Source organism: Charadrius vociferus, unplaced genomic scaffold (genome assembly GCF_000708025.1).
Source record: "Charadrius vociferus isolate BGI_N301 unplaced genomic scaffold, ASM70802v2 scaffold54, whole genome shotgun sequence".
In the NCBI taxonomy this organism is placed as follows: Eukaryota; Metazoa; Chordata; class Aves; order Charadriiformes; family Charadriidae; genus Charadrius; species Charadrius vociferus.
Genome location: NW_009648350.1, coordinates 820956 through 841436, shown reverse-complemented (window position 1 = coordinate 841436; position 20481 = coordinate 820956). Strand labels below are relative to the sequence as shown.

The following is a 20481-nucleotide window of genomic DNA, read 5'->3' as shown; positions in this document are numbered from 1 at the left end:
GCTCATGGACAACTGGAAGTCCAAGTTGGACACGTTAGCATCTGACCACCAGAAGTCTCTGGAGGACCTGAAAGCCACATTGAACACAGGCCCTGACACCCAGCACAAGGAGATCGTGGAACTGAAGGCAGTGGTGGAGAGTATAAAGATGGAGCACCAGCTTGAGTTGGAGAACCTGAAAGCAAAGCATGACATTGAGACAGCTGTTCATATAAAGGAGAAAGAGAGTCTCAAACTGAAGTTGCAGGAGGCTGTGGATGAAGTGGAAAAAAGCAACAGCAACTGGAAAATGCAACTGGAAACCAAAAGCAATCAGCACCTTCTTGAGCTCCAGGATGTGAAGGACAAGTGTCGAGATGCTGAGCTGAGGGTGCATGAACTGGAGAAACTTCATGGTGAATATAAAGATCAGACACAAGCGATAGCTTTCTTGAAAGAGCAGATTTCTTTGGCTGAGAAGAAGATGTTGGACTACGAAACGTTACAGAAAACAGAAGCCCAGAGCAAACAGGAGATCCACAGATTGCAGGAAAAAGTGCTTGTCTTAGAGAACAAGCTGCAGTCCATGGAGGCCCTGCATCCTTCTCAGCACGCAAATGTATGACTTCTGGGTCGTTTTGCTTGTTTATCACCACTGTTAGTACCCTTCCTAGGAGCAGCCCTCAGCTGCTCCCTCGTGCAGTTTTCTGAGGTTTTCATGCCTCAAAGTGTCTGGATGTTTTTACCTTCCATTGATAGTGCTTTTCCTGCACTCAGTCTCCACGCTGAAGGTGTCTTTCCGCTCTTGGTACCGTTAGAAGAAATAAGAGTCAAGAGAAGCATGTGGGCCACGTCTGGGCTTGAAAGCACGAGTGCTGTGGCAGCAGAATAGGGCTGTTGTGGTTGGGCAGGGGTGGGCTCTCATCCCGAGCGAGCAGCGTTCTTACCTGAAAAAGTATTTCTACAATTACCGCTGGCATCCTCCAAGGAGATGCAGCAGCCTTAGTGTGTTATTGAGCAAGGTCCTTTAGGGGTAGGTGGAGGGCAGGGTGGTAGAATAGTCGTTGTCCATGCTGAGATAGAGCATGTAGCTCGCTCAACATGTGGAGCGTGGTTTGGGCCCCCTCAGTTAGGGGGCTGAGCTGATGGGACTGGGTGGGAGGTGCGTGCCAGCAATGCGGCGGAGGCAGTGGGGAGGCTTCGCAGCATGTCTGGGAGACCCATGGAAATGTTGACTTTGAGGACTGGTAGTGGAAAAGCTGCTAGCAACGGTCAGGATGGCACCAGGCTGGGCAAATAAAGTGCCTGGTTGAATGCGGGTCCTGAGCCTCCCTGGGAAGGCTAGAATAGAAGCAGTAGTAATATGAAGAGGTGAATTTTCTGTGGCCTTTGTGGCTTTTTACATCATCCTAATTTTTTTTTTGTGACTGTTTGCGACAGGATGCCATCCTGCCTTCGTGGCGTGGCACAGGGACACACGGCTTTGCACCAGAGCGAGGGGGGGAGATTGCGGCTCGTGGCTCTAGGCTGCACCCCGGTTTGTGTTTGGATTTTGCACGAGAAATGAGCAAAAAGCCAACTTACAACTCATCCCTGTGGGGATGCAGAAAATGAAAATAAGCCATGAAATGCGCACGTTTTGAGAATACTCATTTGAAATCTGTCGCTGGCGATGTAGTCGCAGCTCCAGACTGAGGTGCCAATGAAGTGAATACAATGCCTATGTTTAATTTTGCCAACGGCCCCAATGAAATCAGTTGCACCTCTGGGCAGCAAAGTCAGTTCCTGTTGGCCAAGTCGGAGCTTCGTGCCTGCAAAAAGGCACGCTCAACTGGACAGGAGAGGCAAAAGCCCAAGAAAGAATCTACAGCATTAATGGTGTTTCAAGGGTTGCTCAATGTGTTTCTTCTAGTAAAGAGAGTCGGGAACAATAAGTACAGCCAAGGCCCTGGGAAAAGCGGGTTGTTATTACAACATGTCACATGTTATAGCCGATATTCAAACAGGAATGAATGTGAAATAAGAAGCTGGAGGGTTGTTCCAGAGCCCGTTAAATAAATGAGAGGGCTCTGGGGGACATAGATACTGGATTAGAACCAGGGAGTCTTGAAATAATTATTTTAACTATGTGTTGATTAAAATCAGGAAAATGGGAGAAGAAATGCATGGGTGAAAGCCTTGGAGTGTCATAGGACAAAATCTATTTTAAAATAACTTAGCTGATTTACTGTGACTGCAGTACTAACTGTCCAAATACTTTAAACAAACAGATGTCTTGTGACCACAAATGGTGCTCTCTTTCCTAGACCTTCAAGGGAGAACCACGACTGCGCTTCCAAAGAGCAGTTAAATAGTTTTTCTGTACCAAAAGTACCTCAGGCAGCGTATTTCCCCTTTGGGTGTGCTCCTGCTTCTCTTAGACGTATCCCGCAGCCCGCTCAGGCTCTCGGGGACCGACCTCGGGACTTTCAGTAGTGGTGACCACAGCAACTGCTTGGTCTTGGGTGTGTGCTGAGGTCCCACCGAAGGCGGCTGCTGCACGTGAAGAGGCTCGAAGGGCTGAATTGTGGCTTCTGCAATGGAAAGCTTGGCTGTGAGCTCTGTGGTCTCTGGCTTTACGCTTTTCATTGCAGTAGAAGACAAAAGAGAATGGGGAAAAGGCAGAATCCTCTATATGGACCAGCATTTGCTTTTTATTATTTTTTTATTGATGTATTCATTCTGTAGTAATTATTATTTTATCAATGTTTTATTACAGTTTTTATAACTTTGGGTACAATTAGATTCTTCAGAAGTTGAGGAACTTGTCTGATAGGTCTCAAGTTGAATGCTAAAGAGCATTTGCACCTGAATATTTGCTGTGGTTAACTGGGGGAGACTGGGCCGAAGGAGAGCAGCTTTTCCATCGCTCTGCACAAACTCTGGGGGTATGAAAGCTGGAACCAGTGCAACCACGGAAAGCCTGAGGTCTTTTCCCTCCCGGGTGAATCTCACTGTAGTGCTCAGCTGCCTGTTGTGTTTCGGCACTCTCGGGTGGTACCGGTTCGCCTTCAGTAGTACCCAGCTAGAGAAGCGACTCCTCAAAAGCCTTTGTTGCTCTCTCAGGAAGGATGTAAAACGTCGTCACTTGGGTGCAGGGTACACTTCTACTTTGGATGGGGCTTTGGTTGTTAACTTTGCTTTGAATCTTTGGGCAAAGGGCTGTTTTACATCTCATATTTTACATTTATTTCAGATGATTGAAACTAATGATATTTCAGAAGAAAAGATAAAGATGAAGCAGACTATGGAAGGTATGAAATTTTATCATTTTGTCCTGGAACACCCTGTTCTAGTGACTCCTGTGCCTTCCTTTGACTTTCTGCTCTCGCAGGGACAGCTATATGGAAGGGGCTGAGGAAGCCGTTTCATCTCTTGAATTTTGCTGGATGGCATTTGTTGTCTGGCTTCCCCCCCCCCGCCCCTAATCTGGCTGAGCAAATGCAGGGGTAGATGTTTTCACTTTTATGTAACATGCTCACCGTGCAGGTGGTGCGAGCTGGAGGCAGATCTGGGGAAATGGGCACGCTTCACAGAATCACAGACTGGTCAGGGTTGGAAGGGACCTCTGGAGATCATCTAGTCCAACCCTCCTGCCAGAGCAGGGTCACCTACAGCACGTTGCACAGGACAGCGTCCAGGCGGGTTTGGAATGGCCCCAGAGTGGGAGACTCCCCCACCTCTCTGGGCAGCCTGTGCCAGTGCTCCACTACCCTCAAAGTAAAGAAGTTCCTCCTCATGTTAAGATGGAACTTCCTATGTTCAAGCTTGTGCCCGTTACCCCTCGTCCTATCACTGGGCGCCACTGAAAAAAGACTGCTCCCATCCCCCTGGCATCCTCCCATTAAGTATTTGTATGTATTAATAAGATCCCCCCTCATCTTCTTTTCTCTAGACTAAAGAGACCCAAGTCCCTCAGCCTTTCCTTATATGAGAGATGTTCTAACCCCCTCATCATCTTCGTAGCCCTAAAATTTCTAGTAAAATTTCCATCCCATCCCTGATTGTGCAGCAGGTAAAACACAGACACTAAACGTAATTCATTCCTAGGAGGGGACTGTTAATGGTAGATATTCATGTGATTGGCTTAAGATAATGGGGGTTACTTTTTATATTAAGCTTGCTATAAATCAAATCCATCATTTTAACAAGACGTAGAATTTGTGCGCTCAGGAAATTTGTATGATGTAGCTTGGAAACTGAATTGCGCTCAGCCTCCCTCCCAGAGAGGGTAAGCTGTAACCCCCGGTCTGAGGAACAGCAGGCCTGGCAAGACTGGAGCTGGATGGCCCAGATGGTCTCTGCTGGGAGCAATGTCCTGCCACGTCGCTGTGCGTGGTGGATGCTTTTTGGGTGTCTGTGAAGGATCCAGGGCTTTTCCAACATGTAAGGTGCTTCCAAATCACGTCTTCCCTTGCTCATTCCTAGGAGACTCTCGGTTGTCTTCACTCTTCCTTAAGGTTATTTTTTTTAATCAGAAGAGCCTTATCGGTGCAGATCGCAAAGGTGATCTCTAAAGAACTAACTTGTCACAATTCAAATGGCATTTGGCTTATGGGAGCACAGCTTTTTCTCACTTCTTCACCTCTAAGGAGTCTGTTCTCTGCCAAGCCCTCGTTGAAGTCCTGCTGAGGATGTAGCCATCTAAACAGAGGTTACTGGGGGCTTTTGCAGGCTTAAACTTCACTTAATAGAACCCTCGTTTGAGTGTCCCTCCAGCTGTTTGTGGATTCAGACAGAGGTGCTTTGCCCTATTTCCACCTGCCCTCAATGCTGGCACTCTCAGTCGGCCTCATCGCTGCCTTTGCAGGTACAGGATGATATGTATGCTCTACCAAATCCTGTGCTGATTAAAAAGCTAATTCCCGCCTTGGGAGTGCATAACATAACTAGGTCCAGCATGTTTCAACACAGGATAAGCCATACATAGGATGTGCTAAAAACAGCCGGTTCAGACTTGAGCCACAAAAGCATCATACTTCAAATCTACATCTCTAAGTGAGGAAATACATCAGTTCCAGAAAACATGTCTTTTGAAACTCTTTCTGCCTTCCAGTGTGGGAGGTAACACAAAGAAATGTGCTGAAACTTCTTTTCCTTGTTTTTTATTAATGTTTTGTTCCCTTTCTTTTCCCCCGCCTTGTGGTTGCTTTCTTAAACCTGTCCGATACGGCTTCCCAGCTGTGTACACTGCCTCCTAATACCTGGATGAGATCTCATTGAGATGAAGTGAGAAACTCCGTTTCTGTCTCCTGCTGCTTCTCTGCCGATGGAGGGTACCCCCACCGTGCCCCTGTCGCACCCCGACCCGTGCCGGACACTCGATACCTCCCTGATTTGCACAAAGCATTTTCCAAACTTCTCATCTTTCTCTTTCCTTTTCATTCTCCCGCAGACCTTCAAGACAAGCTGAGTAAAAGAGACAAAGAGGTGTCGTCGCTGGTGTCCCAGACTGAAACTCTAAGGGCCCAAGTAAGTGGTAAGTTTCCCTAATCCAGCGCTGGTGGGAACGAGGTGTATCCCTACTCCTCCTCCGTACGGGGCTTGAACAAGGGCCCGGGTGCTGGAAGGGGCAGGTATAAAACATGGCACTGCCTGTCTGTTAGTGGATATTGTTGGTAAAAATTTGTTCAGGAGGTGAATAAAAACCCTGCAGAAGATATTTGTATCCTGCGAGAAGGGGGTTTTGGTCTCATTGAATGGCAAAAAAAAGTTGAAAGAGGCAGAAATAAAAGGAGCTGGGCGTGTTGTTTCTGAGATATCCCCTTAAATAGAGTTAGATGCAGAGCTAATCAAACCTGTGCTGTTAGGAGTGGGAATTGGGAATAAAGCAAAAAGCAGGAGTGTAAGTAAAGGACTAAGTGACCTTTCTTCCCCCTGTATCCTCTGCTTCTCGTAGCTTTGGAAAATAAATGCAAAACGGCGGAAAAGAAGGCCGATTCGGTGTTAAAAGAAAAGAAGAGGCTGGAAGGTGAACTGGACGCCTTGACCAAGAAAACACACGATGCTTCGGGGCAGCTGGTCCTGATAAGCCAGGAGCTACTCAAGAAGGAAAGGTCAGTGTGCAGGTCTGGAGGACGGAGCTGGAGACAGGGGGCGGTGTGTGTGTTTGTTCGGGGTGCTGGAATTTACCACCAAAAGAAATCTGAAGGTTGAATTGAAGTCCAGCCCCCGGCTTTCCTGTTCTTTACAGATGCTCGTGGGGGGATTGGGTTAAAATTAGGGGCTGTGAATTACCAGAGGGACTGCCCTTTCACTGGCTGGCTGGAGCTGCAAGACAGCTTAGTGCCCGTGTAGATGCCAAATGAAGTCCTCTCCAAGCCAGCTAAGCTGGCGCTGAAACACGGTGCCCAGTGTGGGTCCCGGTCTCTTCGCAGCTGGTGCAGTGGGGAGGACAGGAGAGCTGAAGCCCCCGAAGTGGTGGGAGTTGGGTCAGGATTGCTCGCTGGCCTTTCTTTGGACTTGTGACCGAGGTGGGGAGGGAGTGTGGCAGGACTGCAGTGGTGTGGGGGCTCTGGAAAGGTCCTCATCTTTTCATGCTGCTTCTTCCAGGAGCCTGAACGAGCTGAGAGCGTTGTTACTGGAAGCAAATCGGCACTCACCTGGGCCAGAGCGGGACCTGAGCCGGGAGGTGCACAAAGCAGAGTGGCGGCTGAAGGAACAGAAGCTCAAAGATGACATCAAGGGACTTCGAGAGAAACTGGTTGTGCTGGTGAGGGCACCGAAACCCCTCCTGGCCGTGGCCTGGGGGCTGGAGGGCTCTGTGCTGCTCATGGGGGGGTTGTAGCCCTTCGCCCTTACTCCAGGTCCTCATCCTTTCCTTTGTGCTACTGAGCATCTGGTGGAAACTTCCTTGACAGCGCCTGTGAGCTGTGGACTGGCTTAGCAGCACCTCATTAAGCAGCAAAAATGTCCATCTGTCCTTTTCCAGTGTTCTCCTGTTCCCACTGGTTTTTAGATTCGTGGATAAATACAGCTAAAATCTGTAGGAGAAACTGAAGGTCAGTCAGCTACCCCACGTTGTCTTACACATCCTCTGGTCTAGGAATAAGCAATGTCCTCTAATTCCTGTGTACTTCAGTGTCCTCCAGTGGTTGAAATGTGAATAATTTATTTGAACTTGACTGGGAATAAATTGGAGCTGCTGCTGGTTGCATTTGATAGGATTGCCTTCAGAGTTGTGCTCTGACCCCATCTACTGTTGAAATCAAAACACAGTTATATGAGTTACTGTGGATTTCGACTTTGCTTAGTGTCTGTAGTTACTGGTTTTAATCTAACGTGCTCCTATTTTCCCTTTGCTTTACAAGGACAAGGAAAAGTCTGTAACAGATCAGAGGCGATACTCCTTGATCGACCCCTCGTCGGAGTCAGAAGTGATCCGGCTGCAGCACCGGCTCGTCAGCACGGAGGATGTGCTACGCAATGCGCTGGAGCAGGGCCACCAGATGGAGAAGCTCATGGAAGCGATGAGGCTCTCCTCCGAAAAAACACAGGTAGCTTAAAACTAAGAAAAGCCTTGCTAATTGGTAATTGCAGATCCTTTTGTGCTCTGCAAGACTGATTGCTAAATGTGGTGGTTTGGGTAAGGTTGCAGCGTGAGTAACTGTTCTCTGTGTACAGTGATGTGCGGCTGCATATCCTTGCATACAGGCACGTTATAATATAAAAGTTGAGGGTTTCGGCCATCCCTGTTCTTCAAGAGGTTTATTTCCTTGCAGTCTATGAGCAGAAACTTTGGAGGCGACTGGGAAACCGTTTTCCATTTCTCTAACTAGTTCCTGGAGGCACCTCTGTATGTGATCTTGCTGATGGACTATGAATGTTCCCATTCCGGTCGCTATCTTCCCTTCCCAGCTTCCTCTGGTCCCTCCTTGTTTCTTCTGAAAAAAGCAAAACCGGTTCTGTTATTTTTATTGCAATCTTTTTGTTGTGAAATAGAAGGCTGCAAATAACTTGACTGTGCACATTTGGCTTTTTCTGTCTCCTACCCGTGCTGTCTAAGCCCTGACTGATTCCTCCTGTGAAGTGACCTGCCCCTTTGTGCTTCATGTCCTTTTTTATTCTTCTAGCTGTATTTTCTCTTGTGTCTGCAACCAGGTCACGGCTTTCAGAGCCACCAGTGCTACTCTTGTCCTTGCTCTTTTAAATTCTTAGCTGAAAAATGTCTTTCTCATGCAGTAATGAGCTACAATTCACAGCAGATACCTTAGGACAGTACAGAACAAGCCACTAGGCACGGAGAATGGGCAGAGAGCTTGCTTTCCCTGATGCAGGTGCAGATATGTTGTGGTAGGTAGTCTGAGGGTATCAAGTCTCCTCCTCAACACGTCATTTTCTTCTGCACCGTTTGCAGATACACCAAATGCCTGTTTGCATTGCAGTAGTACTTGCAGGGAGGCAGCAAGGAGAAGGGTACACGGTAAAAATTGCAGCCCTGAAAGCTCTGCTGGCTCAGCTGAGCATCTGTGTGTTGCAGACAGTCTCTTTATATCCCGCAGTGCAGCGGCAGCAGCCGTCTGCCAGCACCAGACAGGACAGCTGTAGTCGTGATGACAAGTTTGTGGCAGTCCAAGACATACTATAATCCTGTCGGTACCTCCGGAGTGACTTTAGCTTCTGCTGTAATTGCTGTGTGTCAAACGAGAATGCATCATGACAACCTCATCTGCTATAAGCTATGGGAGGGGTGGGGAAAGTTATTCTCCATTTGCTTTAATGCCAAGTCCCTCGAGAACAGGAAATCTTCCCTTTCGCGTTCCTGTCTCTAGGTGGTAATTATTTCTTCCCCAACTGTAGAAAATAACTAATCTTACATAAAGTGAGTTGGAACGGACCTTATGAGGTCAGCTAATCTATCCCTGGTATTACTTTGATACTTTACGCTTAAGAAATCTTAGAGATACGACAAGATAGTATTATGCCTTCAACTACAAACCGTGGCACGAAGAGACAGACGGAGGATTATTGCGGGAAGCGAGGCTTCAAACTTCTATTGATGTCAGCTTTTTAACGCGCCTGGTTACAAGGAAGCCTGGATCAAAGCTCCCTAGTTTCGGTATGATATCTGTTCCTCCTTCCCCTTACGAAGGGGAGTTGTTAACCAAGGGCTTTCGGGCTGAGCCTGAGCATGTTGTTGGCCTAAAGGGACTCTGGTGTGATAGGGAATTGATGGTTCTTCCCCCCCCAAAGCCACGTTTCTGCTGTAACGCGTTCTGCGCTACCTTCTGACCTCCCATCTCCTCTCTGACAGCAGCAGCTGTTGCCCAGGGATCTGCCTTGGCATCGCTCTCCCTTTTGTCTGCAAAGCCTTCACTTCGCAGCACGCTCCAGAAGGAAATCTCTAATTACCACAAGCTGCTGCTGCTGCTCTCCCTTCGCAGCCTTCGTCAGCCACCGCGCTCTGCGGTCCTCGATGCGCCTGGCCGGCCTTGCTGCCAGACGAGGAGGGGCAGGAGCTGGGGGAGCGCAGTGGCACTGGGTCTTCCTCTCGTTGTGGAGTAATTGCTGCCTTGCTGTCTCCATGCCTGCAGCTGCAAAGTGTCTGTCCCGTAATAGAGGAAGAGGATCTTTGCCTTCTCCATGTCTTGGGAGACCCCGATCCCGCAGCTTTGCAGGAAATGACGAGGATTTGGCACTGGGGCCTTTTCTTGGAGAATCTGCAGTGATTGCTCTGGGAGTTTTTTTATTTAATATCAAGTGAATTACGCCACTTTGTGTTCATTATCGTGGCCATGTACTGAGACCAAATTTCAAACCTAATTCCTGGTATCCGATAGCTGCTTGGTGCACAGATCGGGTGTGCAGCAGGTGGGGGTGTGTTGCCTTGTGTAAGGCCTGAATCGCCTGTGGTCGTGGGTGCAGACCCAAAGCCGGGTCACTGCAGTGGCCATCCATCCAGGTAGGATTCACTGCTTGGCAAACAGTTTGGGCTCTCAAAGCAGAACTCGCTTTCAACCTCTGCCTGTTTTTCCTGCCCAGACTGAACCTCTGTCCCATAGGGTTGATTTTTATGCACCTTCGTGGTCACAGAGAGAATAGAAGCTGGGGAGCTGGGACTCCTCTAATGATGGGGTTTCAACCTTGCAGTCTTGTCTCCCCGTAATGTCTGGGTTTGCTGCCATCAGCAGTTCACCAACAACTGTGGATCTGATTACCAAGACCCAAATAATGGACATCTGGCGTGCTGTGACTTCGGGCTGCAGCTTTCTTCTCTTATTTGTGCGGGTTTTACTGTCATTTTGAAGCTGAAGGGCTCCATGTTATCCCTGCTAAAGAAACATTATAAATGTTTAAAAGTTCTTGCGCTTTCTAAAGATAGCACAGCCTGTCCTGGCTGCCAGACTTGTCCCCAGAGACGGGAAATGGGGGATGGCAAATGTCCTTTTCGCTGCTGGGATGTTCGCTGTGCCGTGTTCTGCAGCTAACGCTGCCCTTGGCTGAGGGTTTGTTTATCGGGATTTAAGTCAGAAGCGAAGAGCGGGTCTGTGTCCGTAAGGAACTTGGGGGATGTTTTGCAGCTGGGAAGGATGCAATCCGGGATGTGCGGGGATTGGGCCAGGGTGCAGGGGGCAGGAAGCTTCTTGCCAAAAGCAGAGTGGGATTTTTGTACTCTCCTCTCCTTGCGTGGAGTGGGCTGCGAAGGAAGGAGGCGGCAGTCTTGCCACGTCTCGGCGCTTGTAGGTAAAACCTCGCCGCTCTTTGTCCCTCTTCAGTATTATCCATTCTCTGTTGCAGACTGTTGGAAATTCTGGGTCTGCTAACGGGATTCACCAGCAGGATAAATCCCACAAGCAAGAGGTAAGTTATAAGCAGAATGGTGTTTAAAACAGTGACTGCTTCACGTAGTTTCTTGCCTGCTGTGCTGGGGACAGCTCTTGGACGGAGGCAGTTTGGCCAGCAAAGCTCGACTCTGCCATTCCCACAGCGACTGCGAGGGGCTCTGCACGGCTCCAGTTCCCAGCATGGTGGGAACCTCACCTCACCATTAGAACTACTTGAAGCCATCAGGAAGGTGCTAGTGAGATGCGTGCTGAGATGCGACGGGTGCTTGTTCTGGGAGATGCAGTGAGAAGGGAGTTTCCCCTCTGTCTCCTGGGTCAGTGCCTGTATGACTCTTCTGGCAGCCCCAGGTAGAACCTGCTCTGTCTCAGATCTCTGCTGTCCCCTTTACATGGGTGGCATTTTGGGGACATGCTGTCCTGGTCTCCCATGGTTTGCATGATGTAGGGCAAGATCTGTAGCCTCAGACTTCACTTACAGGCAGGATGGCCAGCCTGAGGAAGAGGCGGTGTGGCTTACTTGGCAGAGCAGTAGGTCAGGACATGGCAAGCCTGGTGGCATCCCACTCTCTGCCTCAGTTTCCTCTTCTGTAAAAAGACCTCTGTGCTTGCCTTCGTTTTGCCTAACAAGGTCTCTTTTCTTCCAGGAGAAGCTCTGATAGAGAAGAGGTGAAGAGGACAATTTCACGCCAGTATCAGCTCCTGTGCACAGTCAGGAAAAACGATACCCCATCTGGCTTTAGCACCTCCAGAAGACCGGACACAGTATTTTCACTTTAAAGCAGAACAATGTTTATAGTGTACTAACTGATGTAATCAGGACAATCCTGGCGTCCAGTTTTCCAAGGCTCCAGGAGGGAGCAGAAAGAACTCTCTGGGTTTGGTTTTCTTACCTGTATTGGTTTTGACTGTGGAATTTGTATTGCGTGAGCTGCCCTTGTCCCACCAGCTGATGTGGGCTGGATGACAGCTGCCCCGAATGGTGGCTGAAGTGTCAGTGAGTCCCAGTAAACCCCACAGGAGAGCTGCAAAGGGATTTCCTTGTGGTGTTCAACTCCAAAGCACGTGCCCAGAGGCTGCGCGCTGCCCACGTGGTCTGTCCCTTCCCTTCCACCCACCCTGGTGTCTTGAAGACCTGCACAAGCGAGTGAAACCTGCTGGGCTGACTGTTCCTGCGTAGGCTGAGGAAGATGGGGACGCGTTTCCCTCCTCGCCTTGTAGAAGACATCGCTGTTCTAGAGCACGGAGGCTGCACTTAGTCCTTGTATCATAGCATGTCGTGGGAAATCATCCAATTTCAGAGGGATATTTATTTCCTTTCTCACCCGTTGCTGTTTGGGAAGAAGCTGTGGTGGCTCTGAGTTTGGGGTCAGACACACCTCGCTCAGGTGTGGTTGGCCTTCACTCCTGCAGAGAGATGACTGAGCAGGCCTCGGGTGCCCTGGGCCGCGGCCAGGCTGCCCAGACTGGTCCTCCTCACTCCTAGTGTGGTTTATTGGGTCTTTTTTTGAGCGCAGGACTCCATGGCTGGCCGGATCTCGGCATCGCCGGCTTGAGGACTCCACACGGGCTGCAGTCAGTGTGCGACAGATGCCTTGAGGAGGTGGCTCCCTCCTTGCCTATTTAATTTAACAGCTAATTGGGGGTTGCCTGGCCACTCTCCAGAGCTGTCCTTGGCTCTTCAGTATGATGCCCATGCCCTACTACCAGGAATGGAGGAGGCCAAGGTGCTGCTGTGAGCATTCACGCAGTACTGGTTGGTTGTATTTGGTGGGCGCAGCAATCCTGTATGCGTGACCCGAGTACGAGTGTTCGGAGCAGGAGGAATCCAAGACTGGAGCCCACACAGCTCTTGTGTCCACACACAGCAGTGCAAGCCCAGGGATGGTTTTGTTCCTTTTTCTGAAGGCTTTACTCTTCTCTTCAACTTTGCACCACAACTCCTGAGGGACATTAGGGTGGAGGAAGGGGACAGTGTGCTCTTAAAGGTGTGAGGGGATCCAGTTCAGATTCAGTGTTCAGTACCACGGGGAAGAGTCGCAGCAATATTTTACCAGACTTCCCCTAGTTAGTGCCCGACTCCTCCAGTCTTCAGAAGCTCTCGTGTTATGATGGGGCATCTGTGAAAGAGGATGAGACAGAAGAGACCACTGAGAGAGGAGATCAGAGCCAGACCACAGGCAGGTGAACATCACGGCGTGTTGGCTTCATTGCTTTTGGCCCTGATTTCCTACAAAGTTGTGTCACTTTTTCTTAGTGGGTTGTCACACTCCTCCTTCCTTGAAGGTTGGGCAGCCAGAAGCATCCCGGGAAAGACCTGGGCTTCCTGGCTGCGATTCTGCCACGAGGAGGACGTTGCTGAATCTGGGCTACGATACAATACTGGACTCTGCTTGTTTGATGTGGGATTGGTGATCTCCTCCATTGGAAGGGATGATGAGAGAGGGAAGAGGGTTCCAGGGGAATAAAGCAGGTCCGAAAACATGGCTTAAATCTGGCGTGTGGCGGGGAGAGGGAGAGCGAGCCTGGGATCTAACTGGCTGGAAGTCATTCACATGGGATCTCGTCCTGCCCTATAGAAGGGTTTCATCAGCTCTTACTAATCACCAGGAAGATTGCCACATCTCTGCCAAGGTCTGGAACTTTCCCAAGGGATCATACGGGTGATCTCCAAAATCCTCCTGGTTGGTGTGTTCATCTCCTAAGCGATTTGGGAAAATCCCAGAGGGACTGCTCGTTGTTACAGCCCACGACAGTAAATACCCCATTGGGAGCTGCTGTTTTGAAGAATTTAGGGCTGGTGTTTCCCAAAGCCCTTCCCTTTGGCTGGGTGGTCTCTGAAGTCATGGCTGCAGCTTCTGCTGGCTTGAGTGGAGCTAACGGTGCTGCTTGCAGTGCCGCCCGTCTCTGTGCCCAGGGCTTCCCAGGCACCTGCAGGTGGCAGAGCCCACGCTGGTTTGTAACTTATTTTCCCTGCTAGGTCTTCTAGTGACTTGTGACCAGCTGCCTTCACCTACGGAGGAGAGAGACCTGCACTTTCCACCTTCCTTGGGGAACCTTTGGCTCTGCGCAGGGCGGGATCCCCCAGGAGTGGTTATGGGGACCACGTATTTAGTTCCGTGAATCAGATCCGAAGTTGTTAGGGTGGCGGTGGTGGCAGAGGAGTCTCTGGCTCCTCTCAGGGACCATCCCCCGTGAGCGGCTCAGACCTGTGGCTCTCCCCGGTCAACTCAGGTGACAATGCCAGAGCAGCAGCAGATGGGTCAGAGCAGGTTTAAAGTTAGTGCTGATGGTCTTCTCTGGCTGTAAGTAGCTGTGCTGGTCCCTAAGGATCAGCCGGGAGCTGATGGCACTTCTTGGCTTTCTGTGGCGGCCGCGCAGTCTCCGTGTTGCAGGGCCGTATCGGAACGGGCAGTGGGGTACAGCCAGGTCCCCGGTGTCCCCACCCCCCTGGGGTGCAGGTCCGTGGGAGATGTTCCTCAAACAGGACTGGCTGTAGCATCAACAGGACATGTCATCACCTGTGTCATCCGGGTTTCGGCTCAAGGCTGTGAAGTGGCCAGGAGCGGAGTTGGACACCTGCCGTGTCCTCCCTCTCCAAAACTGCCACGGGCTTCCCAAGGGCACCCGCCTCCCGCTGCCCCTCTGAGGTTGTGCGAGACCAAACTAGGGACAAACTTGGAAAGGACAAGGAGGAGATTCCCCGGCCCCTCTCTATTTATTTGTAAGTTTAAGTGCTATTTTTGCCTATGTGGTGGTGTATAAAGTACTTCACTATATTTGGTCTTACTGGTTTGGTTCTTTGGGGGAGATTCTCAAGGGCATTGGAGCCGGGATTCCCCCAGCTCCTGTTGTTGGTCGCGGACCGACTCCTGTTTGTGCCTTCGCTCCCCCTTCGGCTTCAGCCTTGCGCGTATCTCAGTCCCCACGAGGTGGTACCGGGGGGGAGCTGTGTTCTCCCCAGCCCCTCTCCCAGCCCCTGTGTGCCAGGCTGGTTTCACAGCTGGAGCCGCATCCCCAGCATCGTGCCGGGGAGCGGCGGTGCTCGTGGGGAGCGGGAGGCAGCACGCTGCTGGTGGCCCCTCTCCGTGCCAAGGGGAGGACCGGCACGCCGGCTGTGAGCGCAGCCCTCGCGGCCGCCCGCGTCACCCCGGCAATTAGTGATGCTCTTCTGCTGAAGGCCGAGACGTTACCCAGCGAAAAAAAAAGTCTTTGAAATGGAGACCGTGCCATGTTTAGTGGCTTCTTCCCTAACCCTCCAGACCAAAGGGAAAAGAATCTGTCTTGGTTGGTGATTTCAGCTTTATCCTTCCTGCAGCCTCCGGAGAGCTGGAGCGAGGGGCAGCACGGAGCGACTGGTGCCACGCGTCCAGCCAAGGCTTTACAGCTCTCGCCTCCCCCCAGCCGCTGGCGGTCCCTCTGGCTTGCAGTAGAGATGCATGAGGGTTTCGTTAAAACAAAAATGATGCAAATGACACTGTAAGTCTTAATAAAGATTCCAGTACTCCATTGTTCGGCAGCTTTAGCAGCTCAACACTATCTTGTAGGGAATTATTAATACACTAAGATCCTATAGGCCTCATGTAAGTTACCAGAATAAAGACGATACTAGATGTATAAATGGATGATAACCTTTTACCCGTACGGTATGTATTACAATTTTGTAGCTTAGTCATTTTTTGGCTATCAGATTTTGTTAGTACGATATAAAAAAAAAAAAAAAAAAAGGTTTGACTGCTAATGTCTATTTTGTTATTTGATTCAGTTTTTTTTTCTTCCTCTGTACAAAAGCTGTACAAATCTCAGTCTGTGTAACTACTACAGATCTGTATTCATGTACCATTGACCCCTGTCCTGGCTTGCTGGTGTGGTGAGCTCGTTACTCAACAATAAACTCTGTGGTTGAAGTCGGGCACCCCGGGGCTGCTGGGGGGGTGTGAAGGGTGGTGTGCGGCGCACAAGCCCTGCGGTGCTGGAAGTGGCTGGGGGCAAGGCGGGGAGGGCTTTCCCTTTCCAGCTCCAACCCAGGGCTTTGGCAAGTCCCTCCTGCCCAGAGCTGAACTGGGACGCGGAGCCAGCGGCACTGGGGCTCTGCCCAGCAGACCTGCCCCGGGGGATGCGATGCACTGGGACGCTGCGTTCCCTCTTCTGCACCCTGGGCTGGAGGAGAGGACAACCAACCCAGACACCGGCTCCTTCCTGGGCCGCCCCCCGCCTGCTCCTGTTGGGTATCTCCTGAGCCGTGGGGTGATGGTGCTGTTTATTAACCTGTGATTATTTTCCCTCTGTTAATCTCCCCAGTCGCTCTCTGGCCCATCCACGCCACCCCTGGACAAGGAGTGTCGCGGGGCGCAGCTCCCTCCTGCGCTCAGCCCACCTGGGGACCGGCACCCACTCCTTGGAGCGGTGCCACCTTCACTTTGCGGGGGCTGAGACGGCAGCTGAGTCACCCTCATTCCTTCCAGCTCACTCGCTGCCGACCTTCGGAGCACGGGGAAACGGGGATTGCTGCGGAGGGGGCCCGGGGGGAGCTGCGGTTGCTGCCAGGGTGGGTGCGGGTCCGGGTCAGCCGTGCTGCTCCCCAGCCCAGCATCCCCCTACGGATGCTCTGAGCAGCATGACCCCATGATGTGCACATGGGGCAACACTGGGGGAATCTACTCCAGGACTTGGGGGACTTTTTTTTTTTTGCTTTTTTTTTTTTGCTTTTTTTCTTTTTCATGGTACAGCATCTCTCAGTTGGGAATTTTCTCGACTGCCCATGAGCTGTGCCACAGCTCAGCAGCACCCCATAAAGCAACCATCCATCCATCCATCTCTCCCGTGTTTTCCTGCACCTGTGGGCTGTGGATCCTTTACAGAAAGACCGGTGTCTCCCAGTATTGCCAGCTGTCCTGGGATTTAAGAAAAGACTGGGGTGCTTTTTCCCTTGTCTCCTGGCTGCTTCTTTTTGGACTTCCACAAAACTCTCCACTGCCAGCGTTATCTGACTGTGTTAAACTCTGGTGAGGTTTGCAGGCGATGGGTTGATTCCGGAGCGAGGCCCCCAGAAAATTAGAGGTCACTGAGAATAAACCCGTGAAAATTAGTGATAGTCTTATTCCAGAGCTGTAACGTGGTCTGGACCATGTGGTGCGCGATGTCCTACTATTTTATTTTTTGAAGGTGTGTAAGAGCTGCTGTCAATACCAAAGAACTTCAGCCTCTCTGTTCCTTCGCCAGTTCCCTGGCCCTGAGCGGGGTCTCGGGATCTCCTAAAATTGCTGGGGTGGGAACGGCGGGTCCCTGGGTCACCCCATCGCCCGTTTCTAGAGCAGGTGCTGATGGCATTTGCTGCTGCCACATGCTTCCCTGTCCTCCAGCGCCTGGAAGGAGAACGATTTCTTTGAACTTCACTTCATCTGTGGGCACAGGAAGGTCCATCGGGGCTCAGCCCAGCGTGGGGAGGCAGCTGAAGCAGTCGTTATCTTCCCTGCCCTTCGCTTTACGAGGTGGCTGCTGCCGCTCGCCCCTAAGGACCACCCAAGCTGTTGGGCAGCGCCGGAGGGTGGGATGCAGTCCCAGCCAAGCGGCTCCGCCGTGGGGAGCGCGTGCGTGACCCCGCTGTCACGGCTCAGCCCCCAATCGCCCCTTCAAGGTTTGTGACCCCCCTCTCCATCGGTCCCCTCTGCGCTGCCGGGGCTGCCAGCGGTGGAGAGGACCGTTCCGGTGGCAGCCGTCGAGCTGTCCCCACGCTGCCTGTAAGGCCACCAAGCAAGTCCTCTTTTGCAGCCAACACCCCTGGAGGGAGATGCACCCGGGAAGGACCGGTTTTCGGGGACAGGAGGCTCTCCCTAGGAGAGCGGGCAGAAAACTGCGTTTTCCATCCCTCCAGCCCTTCCCTGGGCTCTGGACAGGGGGTGGGCAGCCCGAGGCAGGAGGCGAAGGCCGTGAGCACCATGTCCCTGCTCAGGGCAGGTGACTTCAGCTCCATCTTTTACATAGTCCCACTATATCATTCATTAACAGGCATATTTGTAACCAGGTGCCCAGGCCCTGGTATCTCGTAGAGATAACGCTGTAGCTCCTGCCTTTGTTTGCAGACATCACATTTCAGTGCCGTTAATGGTACGGCGAGGATTAATAAAACATGAAGTTTAAAGATGCCTAAATCACCGTGGGGGGAGCTGGTAATCTCTGCCAACAATAATATTTGCACTTTATTTTCATCCTAGCATCCAGCCACGGAGCGGAGCGCGGGCCGGGGAGCGGTGCCGCTGCGTGAAAATGGATGGGGTGAGGATGGCACGGGGTTCCCGACCTGCTCCTGGGGCACAGAAGAGGCGATGGGTGGGATGTCCTCCCTCATCCACGTTAGGGACCTCATCCCCCCGGGGATGCTGTGCCCATGCCCGCAGCTGGATGGGTGCTTCGGAGATGGGTTTAATCCAGGTAAGAATGAGACATGAAGTGACCTCTCTGCACAGGGACACAGGCAGAGGGGACATCTCTCCGTGGACGTGGCTGCCCCGCTCGAACCGCGCATCCTCCGGCCACCGGTGGTCCATGCTCCCCCAGGACTTGCCACCCAAGGTCACGTCCCTTTGGGCTGTCCCCTCTGGAGGGGGCGGCTGTACCAGATCTCTGCTTGGTGCTGGGAGACCTGTGGGCCACCAAAGGTGCAAAAATGCTTTTGCAGGGGCTGCCCATGTCCCCTCCCCGCTGCAGCCCCCGCACCAGCGAGCCCGGCTTGGAGGGACACCACAGCCCCAGTGCCGAAATCGGGGCTGGGAACGTGCTGCTTCCCTGGCAGGGCTGTTTCCTCCCCATCTCGCTGCATCTCTTTTGACAAGCATCCTTGTCAAAATAGCTAATTTCCTTCCAGAACAAAAAGTCACCTGAATACATTTGGAAGCTGTATTGCACTATCAGGGTAATCAGAATTTAATTTGATGCAGTCAAGGCTCTAAAAAGATGTTATCAAGGGGAACATCAAAGCTGGATTCCTGCGCTTGGAAATGCAACTGGAATGCTTAGTCCAGATTTCTCATTTTATCGCAGACTTTCAAAATATCAGTCTAAATAACAAAAAATGAATATTAAGAGTATTTGCAAATTAATGTCTTTTGTAGCTGAACAAAGGCCACTGTCTAACCTACTTCTTTTGCATGTCTGGGACAGTCTCTTATTAAATCCTACTAATTATACAATTTTGTTGTGTCTAATCATTTCTGCACTTGCAGGAATTAAAACTGAAGCTCATTTCCCCGGTTGTTGCGCCACGCCGCTCTTCAGGGGCCCGATCCTGCCAAGTGAGGCTGCTCCCGCTCCAGACGGGGGGACCCCGTGGGTGTGGAGATGGGGAGAGGCTCCGAGGGGAACCTGAGCTCTCTCCAGCTTCTGCCGTAGCCTCGGGGCTTTGCGCCCTCCCAGCTCTGGGGACGGCTGAGGAAAAGCTCCCGCTGCTCTTCCCAGTGAATGCGAGTGCGCGACAGTTTCGTTTTTTTATTTTTAAAGTACAATTTCAGGAGGAAGAGAGGCAGCTTTAGGCCTTTTGGGTGCTGCCAAGATTGAAAATGTGACCAAAATGCAGCCTGGGGATGGGGTGCTCCTTTTTGGGGAGGTTCTGTTTGCCATGGGGGGGTTATGGCTGTCTTATAGCGGCAGCCGGTGCCGGGGCAGGGGACGGCGGAGCAGTGGTCTTGACTGTATTCCCTTCAAATGCCATTTCTGTGCCGAATTTGGGCCAGATTGCCACTTGGCATGTGCCGAGCTGGCCGCGGCGGTGGGTGATGGCACGGCAGGCCCCGCCCGGCACCACGGCCATCGCCCCCCTCTCTTCCCTTAGCTCCCACTTCTTCAGCGCCTGAGCCCGGGCGCCGTCACCCCCCCACGCAGGGGACACGGGGGACAGCCCCGTCCACAGCTTTCGCCCTCGGAAACGTGGCGCGGCAGCTTTGGGGGAAAGGAGGTTCAGTCAACTTCGTTAGGGAAATAGCACAGATCTTGTGTTCGAACCTTTGAAGTGTTAATTAAAAAGAATTATGCAAAGGAGCGAGGATTTGAAACATTCATTTGAATCTCAATAAGGCATCTGTATTAAAAATAGCAGCGGGATCAACGGAAGATACAGCAGTTTTGGAGCGAAACGGTCCCCATGTGCCGCCGGTGTCGGGCAGTGGGTTTCTGCCTGTCTCTGCCCCGAACGGGCGCTGCGGAGCGTGGCACAGCCAGAGCTGGGGAAAACGCTTCTTCCCTAATATTTAAAGATCTTGAAAGCATCTCGTTAAAAAAACAGACCCAGCGGGGTCCGGCGCGGCTCTTAGCTATAGCACATGGGGAGGGAGAGCTGGGGGCACGTGCTGGTGAGGTGGGTGCAGGGCTGGGACCGCTCCGAGGCACCCGACGTGGGGCACGAGGCACCTCACGCGGCCCCCCCCAGACCCCAAACCTCCCTCCATTCCCCGCCCCCCGCCCCCAGCACAGCCCCTTCCAGGGGAAACCGGGGGGATGCTCCTCTCCAGCACGGCCCTTCATTAAAACCCCCGGCATGTCCTGGCCCTCGCTCGTTCCAATAAAAAGCATCCAGGGTATTAATTACCAGATCAGCGGATAACGTCGTTAAGTTTACTTTTGCACTGCGCAGACCCACCGGGAATGTCAATGCCTCCTGCCCTTGGCATCGGCGCCACAGGGCCCCAGC

At 51.7% G+C, this 20481-nt stretch overlaps 1 protein-coding gene across 1 annotated transcript in view; it reads left to right on the top strand.

The window, feature by feature from the left end:
- The window catches only part of CLIP2 (CAP-GLY domain containing linker protein 2), a 61779-nt gene extending 50934 nt beyond the window's left edge, over positions 1-10845 (top strand). Inside the window, exons 10-16 of the mRNA XM_009885181.1 lie at positions 2-598; positions 3215-3272; positions 5414-5497; positions 5918-6074; positions 6571-6730; positions 7329-7514; positions 10756-10845. Of these exons, the coding sequence (XP_009883483.1) occupies positions 2-598; positions 3215-3272; positions 5414-5497; positions 5918-6074; positions 6571-6730; positions 7329-7514; positions 10756-10845 (1332 nt within the window). The remainder of the gene's footprint in view (position 1; positions 599-3214; positions 3273-5413; positions 5498-5917; positions 6075-6570; positions 6731-7328; positions 7515-10755) is intronic.
- Positions 10846-20481: the final 9636 nt, after the last annotated feature.